General features: G+C 36.1%; 1 protein-coding gene across 2 annotated transcripts in view; it reads left to right on the top strand.

Annotated features, from left to right (window-relative positions):
• The window catches only part of dennd1b (DENN/MADD domain containing 1B), a 385932-nt gene that overhangs the window by 34631 nt on the left and 337569 nt on the right, over nucleotides 1-13732 (top strand). For both annotated transcript variants that reach the window (XM_028811040.2, XM_028811041.2), the window contains exon 2: nucleotides 1110-1174. In XM_028811040.2, the coding sequence (XP_028666873.1) occupies nucleotides 1110-1174 (65 nt within the window). The remainder of the gene's footprint in view (nucleotides 1-1109; nucleotides 1175-13732) is intronic.

Below are 13732 nucleotides of genomic sequence, written 5' to 3'. Positions count from 1 at the left end.
TAATTTCAGTGTATTTGATAAAGCCGCGTCAAGGATGTGAATCTAAAAAATAAAGGGAAACCACACAGGAACAGTAGCACTGCTTTGACGTTGGGTGCAAAACCAAGCAGAAAACTTGTGTACCCACAGGTTAAGGCTGGTGTGAGAATGTGCGTGGCTTTACACCAAGTTTAGTTTTTTTTACATCGCAATGTGAGCGTGGAAATGGGCGTACGCAACATTTTGTGTGTGTACGCACCGTTTATACATAAGGCCCCTGCTGTCCAGATTAGCTCTTTCTTACCTGTCAATTGCTTTTTTGTGTGTTTTTAGCTCTCAATTGTACCTGGGTACACCAAGATGGTCTCCTTATTGTATTCATTATTTTGTGAATTCCTTAATAAAGATTTGAACATTTCCCAACTTTTTTCTCATGACCTTGATTCTGAAGGCAATAACCACCCCGAGATTACATATTTTTCTTGTCCATCAACGCAAACAACACAGGGCAAATAATATAAAAAATAATTTTTGAGGTGGAGCATTCCTTGAAAATCTTTATATGAGAACTAACTTGAATCAAGATGTATTTTGTAAAATTGTTTATTTCTGATACATAAAGTTGATTTAATATGTGTATATATGGTTCTCATTGGGTGCAAGAATTTTCTTAGTTCTGCCTCTGCTGGTTTGTTATATTAAAATGTGTGACAAATTGGCAAAAAGGTAGCAGTATTGAGGAACTTGAAAGTTACTTACTTGCTGTTACATTTGTTTTGAAAAAAGGCTTGCATTCCATAAGTATGTGGCTAGGCAGCTATCAGTGATTTTGTTTTTTTAATCTAATTTCAATAGTTTGGATTATGTAAAGACACAAGTAGTGAATACATTTCAGTTTAATTTGTAAATACTAGAACCCTTGAATACTATTTTAAGTGTTGGCCTGCATGTTTATATATTAACTACTAATTAACTTCAAATGTTGTACTGCATTACTGCTAACTTTTTGTTTGTTCATTATAATCCTTTGCTTGTTGAATTAAAACTTCATTTTATATAGATGTGTAACTCAGAGAGAGAGGTAGTGGAACATATTTTAAGACTGCTCATTTACCTCTCTTGTTAATTAGGGAGAATCCAGAAAGAACCTTTGATCTTCTGCTGCAGGTGGGGTGTCCATCATCTGAAAATGAAGGCAAGTTCCCTTTCACTGTAGTCCTATAATGATAAAGTACAATTTTGTAATGTTATAGAAGTTCAGTTAATATAATAAACTTTATATTGTGGATTAAAAAATTGCTGTCAAAAAATTCTCAGACACTTTGAGGTACATCTCAGTATTCAGCAAATTGTAGCTGAATTCATTATGAATCTTTGTTTCATATTGTTCGCCTAAAAATTTTATTATTATTTTGCTGGAATTATTTTTTATAACTTTGATATGAACTAGATAAATTATTTTTAGGTGATTATTGTTAAACCCGATTAACACAATACTAGCTTCCACAGCAAAGACACCAGACACTCCTTTGGTAAATGTTTTTGCCACTCGTGCATTTCTAGATGTTATGATATTTGACTTTTATTTACAAAACCCATAACAGTTTCTCAGTATTCTTTGGGGGAGCTGATGAACAACATTCATATCTCCATTCTATGGCCGAATTGCAGGCTGTGTTTCTGAGTAGTTTATTTAAGGACATGCTTTTGTCAGCTGCTGCATTGTAACTTTGACTTTGTAATTCAGGTCGTAGCCAAGGTGAACACTGAAAACCTTCACCAGTTTCAACTTTGTTACAGAGAGCAACAAGTTTTATTCATTTCCTCTTCTGGCCTGAAAAATACCCAAGTGTTCACTGAAGACTAACACTATTTGTGACAGTGCCACAGTCATTCTATGCAGCAGAGGCGTCGTTGTTGCTCTGTGTAGAGTTTTGCTAAGCATAACACTTTTCACTTATGCTGAAATGGTGCATATGTTTGTTTTTGTCTTACACATAAGTTAGTAAGCTTTAAATGCTAGATAATACTAATTCCTCAACTGATTATTCTGCAACCAGTTTTATGATTTCATTACTCACACATGCTGAAAGTTTATTGTTCAATAATGAGTGAGTTACTCATTTTAAGGTGACTACTATGTAGCCAATATATAAATGTGACTATAGACCATGGCACAGTCCTGTAACATGTAAGAACTACTATATGTTTATATATATATATCATGTTATTAGTATCTGTGTTACAAAAATAAAACTCATACATGCAAGTTATGTGTTTAAGTTAAATACTCCTTCATGTATTTTTTAAAAGTATATGCAAAAATTTTTCACTTCATGTAGCATCTGTTATTTTTTCTGCAGTTTTGCTGTTGTCAGATCTGTGAACACTTTCCATGATAGGTTCGATCATTGTCAGTTTTACTAGCTCACCTTTGTACTTGAGCTTAGTCATATCCAAATTCCAAACCACTGTTTTGATAAGCTTTAGTGATAAAGTGGAGTACATGCTTAGTAAGCTAATCATTGAAGTGACATGTTGGGTTTAATAACATTGGCTTAGATTATCCAGGAATCATTTTGGAGATGTTTGCACTTGAATGGTTACTACTAATAGAAGTTTGGTCTGAGAAATGAGAACTTTCAGAGATGTTAATGAGTGTTGCCTCTCCATTATCCATTATTATATGTTAACTGTTGTGTTTAAAAAATCTGTGGAAAATGGTTTGCACTTACACAGCACCGGTTAACAGTGTAGCTCACACTCTTTCTAATTGGTATGTACAATCATGTATGTTTGTGGATATGTGTATATATATATATCTGTATATATCTTGTATATCTCCGGGTAGATAGATTAAAGAGATGTTATAGCTTCTGTGCTCAGTACACAGAAGCACAAACTTAAAATTATCTTAACATTTTAAATGCCTTTATTTATATATTCCTTGCTGGTTTACAAGCTTTGTCAAGCAATTTTCTGTGTATGTCAACATTTTCTCTTTTAGAGAAATGCAACGTATGATTCATGTAGTTTGTTTTCTGTTCCTTAATAGCTCTTGAGCTGTGTGCTGCTGTGGGTTTGTGGGTGTTGCATGATAACAGCTCAGAAGTGTTTTCCTCTTTCAGTTGTTATCATGATTAGTGGATCTTGCACACTAATGGTAGTCAGTTAAAATGGTCAGATGAGCTTAATTTGGGTGAGGCTTAGAAGCTCATTTTGTTTTATTTCAAGTAGCAAAATGGCAAAATGTGCATTCTAACTTGTAAAGAATAAATTTACACAAAAAGCTAGACATTAATTTTATTCAAGGCACCCGTAAAAAATATACCCATTGATATTTAACCTTATTATTCATGAGTGCAGATAAATCTAAAAAATGTTTTGCTTTTGAGATACAATATCAACAAACAATGACATTTTTAAACCCAGTTAAACATTTTTTGTATGCAAGAAAAATGTTTGAAATTTGCACAAGTTGAATATTTGCTGGTGCATAGTGCTGAATATCTTTCATAGATTTTACTTTAATGATTTATTCTCATCCTACAAATAAAATTTTTATATAAGCATGTGACTAATATGGAATTTTAGTTTTTTTTTAGTTTTATTTTACTGTATTTCAGCATCCTTCTCCATTTATTTAATTTCACTCTTAAAACCATATCCTCCCATGACGGAAACAGGATAGCTTGTAAAAACCAGTAGAATGTGTTTTATTGAATTTGGGTAGTTCATTTTAATCATATTTGAGGTAGTCAGTATTGTCATAATATTAGTTGAACTACTCTATCTGATGTGATCATTTTTAAATTAGCTAATTATTTAAAAAAATGTTAGAAGGGGTGAGAATAAAGTGTGCTTAAACCAGTGGATTCTTATGTGTATGTGTATTAGGAAACAGCATGTCACATAGGCTGAAACTTGGGGTATCCTTTTTAAAATCACAGATGGTAAAAAAAAAAATACTTTTGTAAAATTCAGCTAAACTATTGAGTGTTTTTTATGTCTGATTCATTCAGTGTGGAATTTACATTTTTCACCCAGTGCTGACTTGTGTTTCTTTCTTGGTTCTCATTATTAATACATACACAATTAAATTTACTTAGGTATATTTTACACAATCCTGGTGTGAGATAAAATGGGTGGTTTATTGGTGAGGTTGGATGAGTTTCTGGTATTTTAATGGATTAATTTATTGTTAAATTGTTTAATAGTTTTATTGATTTTTAGCACGACCTGTCTTATGCCATTGCAAGGTGTACTGGTCTAATTAGATAACTACCAGTCAAAAGGTGACAATAATCAGTGAGTGGTTGAGTTGAATATACAAAGAGAATGGATTAGCACAGGAGAGAAGTTGTGTTTTGTTTTGGAAGGACAAATGGAGAATGAGTGATTACTGGGATTGAAAGTAGGAAGAAATAAAGGGCAGCATTGGCTTGGCAGACTGTTTGTTAAAGATCCAGACTGAGTGTTGTGAAGTCTCCTTGAAGTGGCTGCGGTCTCATTGGCTGAGCAGTGGAGTTGTGTTGGAGAAAAAATGCTGAAGATGTAACTGCACTGGTAGATGGGTAAGACAGTTTGCAGCTATAGCACTGTAGTTTGGATCTGCATGGTGTCTCAGTATCGGGCAGACTGCAGTGTTGCAGATTACTATAGTCCCCAGTCCCCACAAAGAAAGAGGAATAAAAGGAGCACAAGAAAAGGTTTTACCTCTCCACTTTGGGATTTTTCACCTTTTAAATTTTTTTACTTTTGGAACACCCTGAAGGCACCGGTTATCTTAATGATTTATTTATTTGAACTATTTATTGATTTATTTATTGCACTGTTTCAAATAAAGATTGCCATCCTTCTGATATGAAAGTCTCTCCTGTCTGCTCACTCTCCATGATCCATCCTCAGTTCATGAGTATCAATGCCCCAGAATTGAAGGTAATGCCCATGGCTGCAGATTCAGGGTGTCACAATTGAATTACTTTGCTTAACACCTAGATGTAAAGAAGTGTAAATCAAGGTGAATATTTTTAAATATATATTGCAACAGGATTTTCAAAAACGTTTTGTAAGACAGTTTCCAGAGAATTTGTTGTGTAAATGGTCTGTTGCATAATATGACAGAGAAATGCGCTGTAAATATCACTTGTCCTTGAATTAAACATTTGGTTATTAGTATTACGTTTATTTTTTGCCTTCATATTTTATCCAATGTTTAATTCATCAAGCAATGTACAACTGAGAAGCCAATACTAAGTTAAAAGTCACTTCCATAACCTTTTTTGGTTGTCTTTTATACCTTGAATGTTAACCTGTGAGATGTGCTGCAGTGATAGTAACACTGGATAACCAAGATTTTGCTTCCTAAGCACTTTTGGGTTGTATCATGCATTTTGGCTTATTAACAATTAAATTTCCTCTCATATCATAAGTATACATGTACAGCAAATACAATAACAGCTACTGGAACATTTGTGGTGATCTAAAAGTAGTGGCACTGCTACTAGGACTGCAGCTCGGATATCCTAAAAGCTATTGTTTCATTTGTCAACGGGACAGCCTTCCCAAAGACTCTCTTAAAAAAAACTGTCTTCTTCTCAGTTTTGTTCCAGGGCAGAAAACTGTGATAAATAACCCACTTGTCGACCCAACAAAGATAGTTTTACCTCTTTCTGCATTTGTTGATCAGTGAATTTCGCCAAAGTGTTATTCACAGCGAATTTGCTGCGTTTGTGTTTGCCCTTGTTCGTTGAATTATTTACTGATAATTTGGCTGGTTTAGGAGAACTTTTTACCCAGCATTCCATAATGCTTTGTGAGGCCCCTGGGTGTATAATGCTGATCATTTGCATTACAGACTCTTTGGGACTTAGTTAGTAGTGGCAGAACAGGTACGGAAATAAAGCAAGTTCTCAAAATATTATATTTAGAAAACACATGCAGCCTAACTAACGAGTTATCTGTGCTTGTTGCCAAATGTACAGGTCGATTTTCGAGTAGAATGTGTTTTATTGAATTTGGGTAGTTCATTTTAATCATATTTGAGGTAGTCAGTATTGTCATAATATTAGTTGAACTACTCTGTCTGATGTGATCATTTTTAAATTAGCTAACTATTTAAAAAAATTTAGAAGGGGTGAGAAAAAAGTTTGCTTAAACCAGTGGATCCTCATACTTATGTATATTAGGAAACAGCATGTCACATAGGCTGAAACTTGGGCTATCCCTTTTAAAATCACAGATGGTAAAACAAATACTTTTGTAAAATTCAGCTAAACTGTTGAGTGTTTTTAATGTTTGATTCATTCAGTGTGGAATTTACATTTTTCACCCAGTGCTGACTTGTGTTTCTTTCTTGATTCCACATCAGTATAAGAGGATGCGGAGAAGGAGGCACGTGCTGTGTGCATACATAATTAGTCACGTAGAGATAAAAAACGTACCTTGTAGGAGCCTGATGCACCGCCCAACCCACACAGGAGGCTCTATTATATACCCTAAGTTCTTGTCTATAAGCCGGACTCATGTATTAGCCGGAGACCAAAAATCATACGAATTTTTAAAATAAAATCGTATCATAGATAAGCCGGACTCATGGATAAGCCGAACGTACTATAACCTATAACTAATAGAAGGGAGGGAGGTCAGTGGTCTCACTCGCGCCCATTTAATTTCTTTAAGGGGGGAGAGAGTGTGAGATATTGCCGTCTCTCTCACTCCCCGCATGGCGCGGTTGGAGCGGCCGGAGCGCGTTCTTTCTGCTCTGGGCGTCGCCGAGTCAACACGAGCGCGTAGCGGTCATTTAAATTGTGATTTTATATGTAAGCATATTTAAATATATATCGCGGATTTCTGCGGACAATGGGTCTTTTAATTTCTGGTACATGCTTCCTCAGTTGGTTTGCCCAGTTGATTTCATACAAGGGACGCTATTGGCAGATGGCTGAGAAGCTACCCGGCTTACTGTTCTCTCTCTCTTGCGCTGACTATCTGTGATCCTGACGTATGGGGATTGAGCTGTTTGCACACCTAGACGATACGGACGCTCGTCTAAAAATGCTGAAAGATTATCTTCACGTTGCTATCTTTTGTAAAGCTGATTCCTGAAAAGACATGCTGCACAGTGCTTCGCATACTTAAAAGCTCGAAGGGCACGTATTGATTTTTGACTGAAAAACAAACTCTCCCTCTCTCTCTCTTTGTCTGCTCCTGACGGAGGGGGTGTGAGCTGCCGCCTTCAACAGCTTTGTGCCGCGGTGCTTCGCATACTTAAAAGCCAAACAGACATATTGATTTGTTTGCTTCACTCCTTTGAAGAGGAAGATATGTTTGCATTCTTTTAATTGTGAGACTGAACTGTCATCTCTGTCTTGTCATTGAGCACAGTTTAAACTTTTGAAAAAGAGACAAATGTTTGTTTGCAGTGTTTGAATAACGTTCCTGTCTCTCTACAACCTCCTGTGTTTCTGCGCAAATCTGTGACCCAAGCATGACAATATAAAAATAACCATATAAACATATGGTTTCTACTTCGCGGATATTCTTATTTCGCGGGTGGCTCTGGAACGCAACCCCCGCGATGGATGTATAAGCCGGACTTATGTATAAGCCGATATTCTATTTTTTCATTTTCACAACTTTTTTCCTTAGATAAGCCGCGGCTTATTGACAAGAACTTAGGGTAATAATAGTAATGAATGATTTATTACTATTTTCAAGGGGTTTCTTTCTTTTTGATAGAAGAAAAAGTGCAAAGCACCAGCAAAGACAGTTTGGTGAGCCTTCAGCACAACTTCAAAAACAGAACAAGCCAGCAGCTTCAATCATGACATATCACTTTGAATTTTCCGCCTTTAAAAGACTACATATTTTTTCTGATTTTTGACTACGATTTCAGCATTTCTGCTTCGTTTTGACAAGATATATGATTGTGCGTCTCTGAGTGAGTTCTTCTTTGATCTCACAGAGGCATGGTGGTGTAGTGGATGGCACTTCTGCCGCACAGCTCACGTCACCTTTTTGGCCACAATAATCTGTCCAGTATAGTCGACAGACTATTCCCTCTACCTCTGGGACACTTTAATAATAATAATAATTCATTACATTTATATAGCGCTTTTCTCAGTACTCAAAGCGCTATCCGCTTTACTGATGATTGCACCAATATAATCCAGTCACATCTAGTTTAGTTAGTCCTTCCCTATTGACTTCAGTGCATTTTGCCAAGTTCAGCGATATTCGTGAGCACTTCCGTGATTTCTCTGAACTCGAGGTGAAGCAAATGCCATGGTGTTCGCTCATCACTAGTCTTCATATAAGACTTTGACTGTTTAAACATTTTGCCATGGAAAAGGAAGGTGAAGCATTTCAATATTTGAGGCAAACAGTATATTTACATGAATTACTGATGCCAAGATTAAGGAATGTCATCAATGACAAGATGTTAGAAGATCTACTAATGGGGCCAGATGAAATTGCGTGGAAGGAATTCAAGGTGGGTGTTGAAAATTTTCTGGGCAACTAAAAATTATCAGAATACATCCAGTTTGATGACAATATGCTTCAAGCATATAAAACATTAAAGTGCAACATATTGTAAAGATTCATTTTCTTCATTCACACGTGGACTTCTTTCCTGCTAGTCTTGACGAGGTCAGTAATGAACATGGTGGAAGCTTACCAATACATTGCAGTGACGGAAAAGCAGCATCAGGGAAAGCAGAATCCATCAGGGCTGGCTGAATGTTGTTGAATTCTGAAGTGAAAAGCATCAGATGCTGATTACTAATTAAAATAAGCAGCAAAACATTTTAGCTCAATTGTATCAGCATCATTAAGCGATTTAAACACACTAAATTCAATAAAAGTTCATTTCAAGTTTCACCAAATTCCTACTTGATACAGTCAACCTGATGTGTTTATATTCAGCTTGTAGCTGTCTATCACAATCACCAGAATACTTGCTTAAAAAAGTTTGTTGTTAAGGATACTTAATATCTTGTTAAGAAAAGTAAGCTCCAGGTCAATATTGGTTGTACCTTTGTCTGTTGAATGTTTATTTGACTGTTTTCAAATAATTCAGTTAAAAATAGAAAAGCTTAATAAAACAGATTAAGATAAATTGTATTTTAAGTATAATATATTAATTTTTGTGGCATGTGCATATCACATTGTCACAAAATGTGTCATAAATAATTGTAACTGTTAATGTTTTTGATTCTTTTTATAATTGCTAAGGGTTTGTTGGGAAATAATTTTAGTCTATTTAAAGTTGCCAATTCCCAGTACAGTTGCCCCTCCAAATTTACAAATTTGACATTTGCAGTTTCTGTTATTTGTGAGTTTGCTGTGAACAATTAAATGGGAATATTTTTGGAAATTGGCAAAAGAATGCAGAAACTTGCTGATAATGCATAAGCCAAAAATATATAAATAATACTGAAAAAGATTTGTATCCCATAAAATCATATGATATTTAATAATCATTTGATATTTGTTACTGTAAGTGCTTACTATAGCATTAATATTAATAGTTTTTTTAGTCATAAAAAGTACTGTGGAATCTGTGGCAGCTACCTTCTGCCTTCACTGCTTCCTTAGTTATTCAGCAGCTCTGGACATCTCCTCCCAAGCTTGCAATCACTCTCGCTCTCATCCTCTCTTCTAATGGAAATCTATGTGTAGCGTACTAGCCATCTTTCTCGAGGTCGTTCTCAATCACTCAATTCTCGATTTCCTTTCTCTGAAATTCGTTTTCTTCTTTCTTACTTGCCCCTTGTGATAGTGTTGACCATTGACCTGCAGGAGTAACTGTAAATCACATACCATAATCTTTATTACATAGCAGTGTAACAAGGAGACTTGACCATGGAGCAAGTGTTTTAAACTAGGAAGTGCATCAGCTTATATTACATTTCTTATCATCTATGCAAAATACTCTCCTCCTTTTGGTTATTTCTACCATTATATAATGCCCATCACCTGACCGTATGTCCATAATCTGACCGAAACATTACTCCATACTGTGTTCCGGTTGCCTGAGACTTATTTATCAAAAGATTTACCCCCATTTAAATTAGAATGAGGAGGACCCGCACATAAAATACTGAGAGGCTTAAGTGTATAGTTGTTTGTTGCACAAGAATCCCCCAAGGCTAAAGTCTTAACCTGCTGTATCCCTAAGACAATGGCGCTTAGTTTTGTAATAGAATGCGCTATCCTTGGCTTGTCATCACCTAATGATGCTGTCCAAGTAAAATTAAAATTAGCCTTCAACTGATAAGCACACGTAATTTTTTAGCTACTTGAAAGAAATAGGCACAAGCTTTTCATATTTAACTTTAACATAAAGCTAGCTAATAAAACACATTTTGCTTTAACTTATAATGGGTTGATGCATAAATTAAAATTTTCTATACAAGCAGCTCATCCAGTACTAATACATTCTAATCATTAATGCGAAAGGTTAATCAATTAGGGTAATTCCATACCCCCCCCCCCCCCCCCCCCCACCACCACCACGTCCATGTTTCCAACCCACATTCCTCTTGTTCCTAAATGGCAATCAGTTCCTAAAAGCGAGTATATGTGTGTGCTGACCCCGATTAACTTGATGGGCAAGTTTAAAAAAAAAATAAAAAATCAACCAAAAGAACAGCTGGCTGTGACATGCCTCATCACAGTTAAGGGGGTCCAAGTATTATTTGCAAATTTTCTGCCTCTGCCTTGCAAATTTAAAGGGGTGACCTGTAATTTCTCATGCCATTTAACTGTAACAGAGAACTTGATCATGAGGATACAGTGGTTAAGCAAATTGCCACATATATTGAAAGCAAATATAGTAAGTTGCTGCACTTACAAAGCAAAGTATTTTATCTAGTTACTCTATAGAACAGCCTTCATGTTTTTGCTATGTTATTTCTATGAAATACTTAGGTAACTTGTTACAGAAACAAAAGCACTTGGCCATTCAGATGCTCTTTGTGAAGTTTGACCCACTTCCCAGATCATGCATTATGTGCATCCTGTAGCCAACTGTGTGCTTTGTACTCATCTAGTTCCATTTCAAGAGAAAATGAGAATTTATGAAGCAGACATTGGGAAAAAAATAAACAAAAGTAGGTCACCTAGCAGTATCGTTTTCCCAATAAGAAATGAAATTGAGGCACAAAATTTTAATGTGCATTTGATGTTTTAATTATTAAATTGTATGTTTGAATGTGAAATAATCAGTTTAAAGTGTAAAAATCTAATTGGATGGAAATCTAAAAACATGAAAATTACTTTGAAGGGTATACTTCTACTTGATTGTATAATTTTACCTTTTTCTACATTTTATCTTCAGTGAAGGTGTTGATTGTGCTGCATGGTATCAAGAAAAAAAGTGTGGTGGTATACTGGAAAGAGGGAAGGTGTTAAGAGTTCTGTGTTGGTGAGTGTGTCCTCATGGGGCTGGCACTGCTTTTCTTCTTTATGTGAGGCCAGCCATTTAAAGAAATACTAGGGACCATATCAAGAAAAAAAAAACGTAAAACAATTCTGAGGCTTTGAAATGTGTAACTTTTTAAATTGGTGTTTAACTTTTATGAAAAGACAATTTATATTTCATCGTAAACTACATTATGTATTAAGATATTGTTAAATAAGATCTGAGCTGTGAAACTGTCATTATAGACCTACTTTCTTATAATGACTCACAAATACAGTATCTGATATCCATGAAATATCTGATGATGCCAGCTAACAATAATTAGTTGATTTACAGAACTGTAGCTCAGTCTTGCAGGTTTTGTTCTCTTTTTTTAATCATGATCTGCAATAGGGATGCAAATTTTAACCAGATTTCATAATCAGTACTGATGCCAGACATAGCAATGCCTTGCTGCTCACATGCTGGGTTTTCTGAAGTGGTAAATTCTGAGGAGAGACTGGTTACGTGGGTGTCAGAATGATGAACAAAGGGCTGAATATGATGTAGCAGGTCATTAAAAGTGCAGATGTTTGTACTTAAAAGTAAATAAGTATTGCATTACGTTACTTTAAAAAGTAAGCAAGGTTCTCTTTTATGGCGAAATTAGCAAGAAAATGCATGTGCATTGGTGCCTGGGAAAATGTGAGGTATGGCCGGCAATATTGTGACCTTAGTGAGATGTTGCCTTAAGCCAGATAAGGTAAATGTGTTTGTGTTCCTTGCCTGGAATCTATCTAGCCAGTGAAGAGCATGATCGACTGTGGTTATTGATGACAGAGATATGGACTGTTTTGGCCATTGTATCTCTTGTATATATTTCTCTTCTGGTTCGTCCTGCTTCCACTTCAAAACCGGTCATGCCCACACGCAGCTGACACGGCATTTCTCGATTCCTATTCGTGGTCTTCCATGTCATGCTCTATACTGGCCTGCTGAACGTAATACATCCAACAAGTACTTGAGGTGCTGCAACAACGTTAAAGTAGCTTTACCACCCTTGAGGGAGCCACCTGTGTCTTTACACAGCAAACATCAGAAGCTAAAAATGATCGTGAACACATTCGAGAATGCAACCCTTCTCTAGCGTTTGCTTCCATGGGTGCACAGATAACTCAACCTCCTGGCCATGGACCATACTGTTTTAAAATACATGGGCAGATTCCATGCTCAGAACATCAACCCCTTCGCTAAATCATACAAACACATGCATGAAATCGCTCAGTCCAATCCAACAGCATCTGTATGAATGGTTTTCAAGGAAACCCCTAGGCAGGATTTACGACGATACAATGCCCCGACATGTCACACCGATGTTGCAGCGATTTTCGTCGGAGAAGATGGCGAAACGCCTGCCAAAAGGGACATTTGCATCTATCCCATAGGTAACTCTTGTAAACAGATTTCCACGCTCAATATGAATTGCAGTCCTATGGTGTACCCACTTTTATTCCCTTACGGAGACATTGGCTGGCACAAAGATTTACAACATTTTCCCGATAAAAGAACCGCCAAGCGAATAAGGCTTACTCAATGCCAATTTTACGTGTACAGATTAGCAATGAGGAATACATTTAGTATTTTGCACTCCAGCGGCAAACTATTCCAACAGTACGTCGTAGATGCGTATGTTAAACCAGAGGGCGCGCGTCTCAACTATCTCAGATTACATCAACAAGATCTATGCGTCGAACTATCAGACACACTGCAAGCAAACGCTGAAAATAACAACGTTCGTGTAGGCAAAATGATCATATTACCGTCCACAACAAAACTATCAGGATGCTATGGCCGTGTAAATTCAGAAAGCCTGATTTATTTATCACTTTCACATGTAATCCTGCTTGGCCGGAAATTCTATATGCACACTGCGTCTTTCAATAAGTATTTATTTCTTCTTTATTTCTGAATTCCTTTCTCACCGCTTTCCGTTCCTATTCTTACACCGCCATATGCTATGACGGGCGTCTGCTAGTATTGTATATTTTGATTATGGTACCTTGGTTATTCATTGTTATTTCTGTTGTGTCTGCCTTATAAAATTTTTGTTTACAAAGCCAAAAAGGCAAACAGAAATGTAATTTTTATTTATATGTTCTAATACTCAATGCCAATAAATGGCAATTCTTCGCCTTAAGATCTATGTGTATTATATAAAAATTATTTGGCTTACTCTACAGTATAATAGTGGTATAAAGGGAACAGAAAAAGAGAAACTGTTAATCAATTATTTGTATTACAATTACAGTAATCCCTCCTCCATCGCGGGAGTTGCATTCCAGAGCC

Source organism: Erpetoichthys calabaricus, chromosome 10, assembly GCF_900747795.2.
Source record: "Erpetoichthys calabaricus chromosome 10, fErpCal1.3, whole genome shotgun sequence".
In the NCBI taxonomy this organism is placed as follows: domain Eukaryota; kingdom Metazoa; phylum Chordata; class Cladistia; order Polypteriformes; family Polypteridae; genus Erpetoichthys; species Erpetoichthys calabaricus.
Note: the sequence above shows the minus strand (reverse complement) of the source record. Positions and strands in the feature narration are given on the sequence as shown.